This window comes from Diplotaxodon limnothrissa, linkage group LG15, assembly GCF_057381915.1.
Source record: "Diplotaxodon limnothrissa isolate DT_005_m linkage group LG15, D_limnothrissa_male_GT1.1, whole genome shotgun sequence".
NCBI classification, from domain to species: Eukaryota; Metazoa; Chordata; class Actinopteri; order Cichliformes; family Cichlidae; genus Diplotaxodon; species Diplotaxodon limnothrissa.
In genome coordinates this window covers 11298783-11307230 of record NC_140610.1, presented here as the reverse complement: position 1 = coordinate 11307230, position 8448 = coordinate 11298783, and the positions used below count along the sequence as shown (strand labels likewise).

At 40.5% G+C, this 8448-nt stretch overlaps 1 protein-coding gene across 1 annotated transcript; it reads left to right on the top strand.

Annotated features, from left to right (window-relative positions):
• Positions 1 to 6651: 6651 nt before the first annotated feature.
• Positions 6652 to 7843, top strand: alkal2a (ALK and LTK ligand 2a). The gene is made up of 4 exons (XM_085373601.1): positions 6652 to 6943; positions 7346 to 7399; positions 7588 to 7668; positions 7779 to 7843. Exons 1-4 carry the CDS (start codon positions 6652 to 6654, stop codon positions 7841 to 7843), a joined length of 492 nt encoding a protein of 163 aa, XP_085229727.1.
• Positions 7844 to 8448: the final 605 nt, after the last annotated feature.

The following is an 8448-nucleotide window of genomic DNA, read 5'->3' as shown; positions in this document are numbered from 1 at the left end:
TTAATAACGCCTTGCTCCACTGAAAATTACAATTCTTTCAAATCGTCAGATGAAAACACACATTTGGAAGGTTAAAGATAGTTTTACACATTTTCTCATTTCCAGTACAGCTGACCTTTGACCATATGCTTAATTGATATCTAAACTGGATATGCAACACGATTGAATAAACACTGGAAACCATCAGCAATCAGCAGATGAAGCGGTCTGTTGACACGAGATTAAAACAATTCACAGGGTTGACTGGAAAACAGCTTGTTATGATTGATTGGTTGGAAGAAGGTTACGAATTCAAGGCCAAAGCTTTCCCTCTGCTCTGTACTGATATCCAAGGTATTACTTATCATATGATGACAACTAATACTTACACAGACAAAAAGACAAAAAAAAATAACTATAACGTGTAGCTAAATAAAACTATATATAGTAAACATCATGGGCTGTTAAATCCAATAAAAGCTGCTGAGCCAGCACACAGTGTCCAAGAGCATCAGTAGCTGTCCAGGACCACACCCAACACATACACTTTGGGTGTGAGAAGATTAGGGTGGATGAATAGGATGTTAAAAGTTAATATTTAAAAAAAAAAAAGTTAATAAAACTTTAACACTGTTCATTTCTGATTTCCAACCAGCAGTTAGAAATGTTGTTTCTTTCCATAGCCATTAAACTGGCAGTCTCCCTTTAAACTGCCTCTTTACCGCTAGCCTTTGCCTCTTCGGACAAAAGGCCTCTTTTTCTTTGGCTGTGCACCTTTTACTCAGCTACCTGGGGAAAGCTGCCAATGGCAATGCACAGAAAAACAAAAGTAATTTTGGGTAGTCAAGGACAGCAGGTGGTGGTAGACAGAGCTGCAAAGTGAAAGTCATGCTAAAAGGGAACCAAACTTGCCAATAATAGGTTCAATAGGCATTTATTTTATAATGAAATGTTACCCAAAAAGCCTTATTATTTTAGTAAACTCAATAAAGTCTGTAAACATATTTCCCTAACTTAACTATGTCATGTTTGTGCTCACCATAACCAGACACTAACCTCTATGCCTTCTCTTACATAATAACTGTTTTTAAACTGTGATTCCTAACATCCACATTTAAGTGGCTGCGTAATATCAGAATACACTTCTCTGTTAATGTGTTTTTCTTGACCTTGAGTAAAGATTTTCAGTTAAACTTTCATTTCCATGGTCAAAAATGAACTTTCATGCTCAACTGCCTCCATATTGTTTGACACCGCAGATGTACAAAATGAAACAGAAGATGACTCACTGTCTCTAAATATGGAAAGCCATTCATTCTAGTGAAAGCACGTATACCACGAAAATGTTACAATCAGCCCCTTCTTCAGTGCTCATAATGTATGGTTAGTGTCTTTCTCTAGTCAAGCAGGCACAGAAATCAATTAATAGTCACATGTCTCCTGTCCCATCCAATCATTTATGTTCGTGATCCGTCTCGTTTATGTGGGCTCATTCATCTCTGTCTCATTCATTCTGCTTCCTTCAACGCTGTTGATCCTCGGTGTTTCTGCTCTGCCTTCGCCTTGCAATTTACCACCCTCCACTTCCCCCGGCCTCATCTAGCATTAGGTGTGGTTTCGTGAAATTTTTGTGTGTGTTCACTTTGATTAAAGAGGAACTCGACTGATTTCACAAAGTCTTTTGAAGACTTTCATGGTCTTGGGAAAGGCTTGTACAGATGTGAAAAAAAAAGTTGGACTGCATACAGCTTAATTTTCATTAGGGGCTCCATGAAAAACTGGGAATGTTGTGGAGACCTCTAAACCAGTAAACAGAAATCAACTATTACTGCTAAGAGTAAATGTTACAGTTACTCAGCTAACTAAAATTAATTGTTCGCCCCTGGTAAACTGTTTTGTTGCTCCAAAGAAATACAAAACATCTCGAGTTGCAAAGTCAGAAAGATTTATCCAACATCTTCGAGCTTGGCGTACCGACATATCACACATCAGTTTGCTTTCAAACTGTCCACAGCTACATTTTGACAATAATCTGGAAGAGCTGATCACAGGCATCAACTTCCTATTCAGTGACTGATGCTCATTGCTATTTCTTCATCAAGACTTGTAAAATCAATACATAATTTCGCCGACTAGGGTGGTCTGCGAAGATGTCCTATTACCCCAATCAGCCACAATTTTAAACCCCATAGTAACTGCCAAAACAGCTCTGACTCTTCTGCACATGGGGCCTCTGGGCAGCGTCCTATAGCGTCTGGCTCCATGTTGCTGGCAGCAAATTCTCTGGGATCTGTGAGTTGCAGTGGGTGGAGCCTCCGTGGATTGCTCTTTTTTTCAGTGCATGCCAAAAATGCTCAGTCAGATATGTACAGTGTGGAAGCTGGGTCACTGCTAAGAGATCTTTTCCTGCTTTCTCCAGGCGCTGCTATTACTGCAATTTTGTGGTTATGGTTGAATCTTTTAATACATGCACTCAATGAAATGATACAACAATTTGCATGCATTCACGTCACGTTAAAGCAAAGTAAATTCCAACAATCTGTTGAAAGACAAAGGTGGAGGGGGAGAGATAAGGATGATGAAATAAAGAGAACAAGAATCTGTAGTATTCGGGCTCATGAAGGATCTATTTTATCTATTAGGAGGATTTTCTCTAACCAAAAACACATGGATGGAAGAGAAGGAAGAGAACCAGTTTCTAAGCTGGGCCTTTAACTGCAAATGTTAATCGTAGTCAATTTTTTATGAGACACCAAAAAATGGAAGTGAATCTCACCAAAATGGAATTACACATTTTCTATTTTCACACCATTCAAAAATATGTTGTTTCTAGCTCAGGATTCAGTTCAAGTAACCGGCTTCAGTTCATCTGACCTTCATAAATAAAAAGATTTTCAACATCCATCATGATGGCAGGGGGTTCTTTTGTGGTGGTGGTCAGAATCAGAGGAGATCTCTCTCTCTCACAAGGCTGAGACAATGCCCTCGAGTAACACCTTGAGAAAGTTACATTTTCAACTTGGATCAGACATCAGGAAGAATGAGGCACATTTGCGAGAAGACAACCATATCCTCCCCTGATTAATTAATCAGATCGCCTTCCAGAAGAGAAGTGTCACAAAGAGTTTAGAAGGAAAAGGAGAACAAACCTAATAATCAGTATGTTGAAACCAACGACCGCCACACTGCACATGAGGCTTACGGCATGCCATTTACTTGAAATCACATGAACTTGACTCAACGACTTACACACACACACCGGACAACAAAGTTTCACATGTGACCGTACCAGAGGTTAGAAAGGTCATACAACTGAGAATAGAAAGTGGGTTAAATGAGGTTATGCGTCTATCTAAACAGCCATTCAAACAAAGAAAGTTGTGATTTCTGCTGTCGCCGGAATTGTGACACAAGACACGCTGACAGGAACTTTAAGCAGAAATGATTTCAAAACATTTCTAGCAGCAGTCCAAAGAATTAAAAATAACGGACTAAAATGAGCATCAAAGTGCCAAACAGTTATGCTTTTCTTCTGTGTGTGCTTATCTTCTTGCCAGACCATTAACAGGAATACTGATCTGTTATAAAACATCAACCTTCCTTTGTACTTACCAGTCATTTAAACTCAGTTGTTTCAGTTTCTTTTATTTACTTTCAGTCCAAACTGAAGAGACATTTATATCCCAACCAAGACCAAAAGCTTTAACATTTTTCATATTGGATTTATTTTCACCTAGTCTTTGCGGTACAGTGAGCTTGATGTAATTTGACTGATGGCGATAATCTGCTCAGCAGACATGGGTTTTGTGGTTTTGAGCATGTTGCGCTCCGTGGTGGTACTTTGTTTTCCATTTGCGTGGAAAGACTTCAAGTGTCAAACCCAGCCAAGGAGCTGGCTGAGGGTTTGTTGTTCTGAACAAGAGTACAAATGTGAGCAACTTAACACTGATTTTATTTGTGCAGAATGATGCCCCCTGCTGAAGCGTTTCTTCACATTTCACTCACAAAATACTTATTTTTTTAATGCATTCTAATATTTGCTCTGATGATTGTTATATGAGTGACATTTGCACACACACACACACACACACACACACACACACACACACACACACACACACATATATATATATATATATATATATATATATATATATATATATATATATATATATATATATATATATATATATATATATATATATATATATATACACATATAGTCTTATATGGGCAAAAATAGTTTTAGTTTATTTTGCATTTCATTAAATGTTATTATCACTGTTGGGCTCACTTGATATTGTTCCCCAAATTTATTGCTTAATGTGGCAAAACAGTTTAGTTTTCGTGAGATCAAAAGCTGGACACTGCTCCAGATGTGCAGAGGTTTCTCTCTCAAGCGCACTTCATTAGAGTGGATGGTCGTGTCATAAATTAAACACCTTTCCCCCCCCATTTCTTTTGATTATCGAACTTACTTCTTTCCTAAACGGATCAATCAGTTTGGCTTTAGAGCAGCAGAATCGGTGATCACATCCTCCTTCGAATATAAAGACACACAGAGTTGTTTTTCCCAAGCCAAACAGCTGTGCAGCGTCATTGGATTTGTCACTGCCTTTGAAGCACATCCATCCTCTTTCGTTTGCAGATACAATGGGATACCTCATAATGAAAGGGAAATCAGTGTCCACTTTTGTCATAATTTTACTATAAATCAGTATATAGTTCGTTCAAAGGAAATCTTTCTGCCGTTAAACAGGAAGGCATTACCGCTAACGAGCAAAGGACTGCCTGCTGGCGGAGGAGTTTCGGAGCTCGGTGACAGCGCGCACTGTCCTTTCAGCACCAAGGTTTCACTTTACGCACGATCACAGCTTCACCCAGCCATGCAGTGAGAGCACCGAGTGGTCACTATAAATACCCTGCAACAATTGAACTGTGAAAGACAGAAGATTATGTGGAAAATCTGAGAGTATTTTTCTGAAGACTCCAAGATGAAAAGTTAGGTTTTTGATTACACACACACACACACACACACACACACACACACACACATTTATTTATAGTGTTTTATTCTCAGGGGTATGAAACATAACGCTTCACCCCTATCGTGTCTTGACAATATTGTGGGGGAAACGGGGGGACTGGGAGGGGGCGAATGGGAGCCACTTGCACGCCCATACCCATACTTTTCTCTCCCCCCCCCCCCCCCCCCCCCTTTAAAAAAAAAAGCTGTTCAAACTACGGCAGGGTAGTACAGACTAATCCCCAAAGAGGAGAAACCTGCAAACCTCGGTAATCCTATTTACCGAATTGTTCTGACCAGAAACTATAGGGCAATAAGTATTAAAACCCGTTTGTAATTAATTTTCAAAATGATCTTTAAACTGTCCATAGCATAATTGCGTTTCAATTTCCATGATGGATGTAAAACGCGCAATGGCTCTAATGAGGTTATGAGCCTCAGAAGAAGGATATGGGAGCATTTCCACTAAGATGTCGGTATCTGCGCTGTATTCTGGGCTGAGTGGAAATTTCAGTGGAAGTAGCCTATTAGTAGGAAAAAGGCTTCCTGTAACCGCGTATCGTACATATAAATGGAGTAAGGCAAAGGAGGGGGGCGCAGAAAACTTGACACAGCATTCAAGTGATGGTCACTCAACCCATGCACACTCACAGACATTGCGGAGTAACCTACAGCGGACAGGTCACCACGTCGGCGAGACAGAATAAAAAGTGAGCCTCACTTCTTGGCGACTAATCTGCTACTTCAGCCAGGACGCGCACGGGATCTGGGAGCACCGGACCACTTGAGCTTTTCTGTGCGCTCTCTCCCTGCAGTCTGCCGGTCTTCAAAGGATGACCACAGGGGCTCGGTGAAGATCCCTGACTTCACGAGCTTTGTTTTTGCATTAATAAAAGCAGCTTTTAAGAGGACATATTTTGGGGCGGACAAACTCCGAAGTTGCGCACAGTTTGCATTTCTTACTGCTGTGTGCGCAGAAAGTCATCAGTGTCTGAAGACTTTATAAAGGTAAAAATAGCTTTAAATTGTTACTTTTAGAATCTAGATTTCTTTACTGTTATGTTTTTATTCTTAGTTCCTCTCTTACTGATGCATTGTTGCCTTTTGTCTGAGGGTGACTTAACTGTGTCGTGTAACTTCTCGGTAACAGAAGCCTGGATCAACATAAATAAAACTTTTTAAGCTACAAGACTACAGCCACATTTAGACAATGAAGACACTCAAGTTATTAAAAACATAAAAACAGAGTAACTGTTTGAAAACAAGCACGTGGTAAGCAGTTTTGCATAATATTTTGGAAAGCGTATTTGAAGATAAAGTTAAATAGCGCATGGGTAAGATTACTTAACAGTCCATCAAGCTTCGGTCAATCAATTATGATCCGAACTTGGTGGACTATTAGGTGCGTGCAGTACTGTGATTTTCGCTTTGTGGCCCATTGAGAAACTCTTGTGTTATTGTTTTGCGGCGTTGGGAGGATTTTAACCAGCATTTACAGTCGCTCTTGGCGGGGTGTAGCCTAATGGGATTCTGGGACTTGTGAAATTAGGAAATGAAAGGCTTTTAACATTCATACTCAATCTCTCCTGCAGGTGCCCAGAAAAGAAAATACGACCTCACTGTTTCCCCCTCACTCCCCGGGAGCTATGAGCGAACTACGCAGGCATTTCATTATAGGACTGGTGTTACTGATGTGCACGCTCACCGACCACTGCGGCGAGAGCGCGCCCTCCACGGTCCCAACAGGGGACGCATCGGCCGGCATGGACGAGCAGCAGGACTTGAGGCGGATGGTGGAGATCGTGAAGCAGGTGGAGGGGAGTCGGGGACGCCACAGTGCCAAAACAGAAGCGCCGGCAATTTCACGGGAGACGAGCTCTCCGATGGAGCAGAAGGATTTTCGGGACCTCAAAGCATTCAGAGGGAATCAGGCTGTCGGTGAGTTTTCTTCCAGGAAGGAATCTTAAGTTGGATGTACAGTCAGGGATGTAGCATACTGCGATATGGAAGTTTCATAGAGAAGAACAATTTCCTCTCTATTTTCTCGTTAAGGCTACCAAGTGCATGCAATATAACCAAAACTATTTGGTTATAAAACCACTATACTTACTGATAGTACTGACGGTTATTTGAGGGTCATTTGGGCCAACTGGCCCTTTAAAGCTCTCTTACTATATTTTGCTTGATAAAAACATCCTTGTTCTATGTGTTGTGATGGATAACTCCAGAGCTGATATTTTAAGGCCTCCTGATAAAAATATGCCATCCATCCATTTTCTTCTGTCTATATGATACAGACTAAAACTTGACACCCTTTCCTTATCTCCTCTCTTTAAACAGTCATATTTCCCAGAGATCTAAGAAAGAAGGAGAAGTTCATAAAATACTTAACAGGTAAGACATTACTGCAAAATCAATGTCTTTTAAAGTGTTTGCTAAAAAGATTCCTACAAAAACAGGCCAGGGAAGTCAGCTATAGCACACAAAAGTGAATTACAGCTTCAGACAATGACTACAAAACAGATGTTATTGAAGGTTGCTGCGGCAACGTTCTTAAAGCCTCCTCTCTGTTCTTGTTTCAGGTCCGCTCTCCTTCAGCCCCAAGTGCAGGAAGTCGGTGTATAAACTCTACCACCACACGAGAGACTGCACGATACCTGCATGTAAGCTGCCATTACACTGGCCCTCTTGACACCCTGAGTAAAGATCTTGTCCGTTCAATGTCAACACACTAAACCACTCACTATCTGTCCATCCTATTTTCTTTCCTCAGACTTCAAAAGATGTGCACGGCTTCTGACACGGCTAGCAGGCAGCCCACAGTGCACGGAGGGGTAGCACACACCAGGTACGGTACCATGTTCCTCTGATTCAAACATGAATTTTTTATGGCAAACAGCTTGTTAATGTGTCTCGTTGAACGTAGACAACAGAGTTCAGAGCACATTATAGACCGTGTGTGGGTGTAACACAGTCATTAATGTTGAATGGGATGTGATAAGGAGGAAGTATGAGGTAGTCTTCAAGGTCATTTACTTGAGCAAAATTAATAAGGCCATGTGGTAAAACTGCAGCCACAAGTAAAAGTCTTCAGCGTGGACTCATGTGCTCTGAGCTGATTTGTTGTTACTAGAGTAGCATTGCTAATGCATGCATGTTTTTTGGTATCAGCTTGCTTTTATAGTTCTATAACTGTCACTACGTTATATACAGGATTGTAGTTATAATCTGTACAAACGCATTACAGCTTGTTTTGTTTGTTTGTTTTTTTCATTAACGTAAATTTGATTGGTAACATAACTACCGTATAAAGCAGAAAGAAAGAAAGGTATAGTTCTAGTGCCATTTCTCTCTTAAAAGTTGGCTAGAAGTACAAAATACTTCTTAATTTGACTGAACTTACAGTCATTAAACATACTGTGTTACTTTCTACTTCTGTGGCA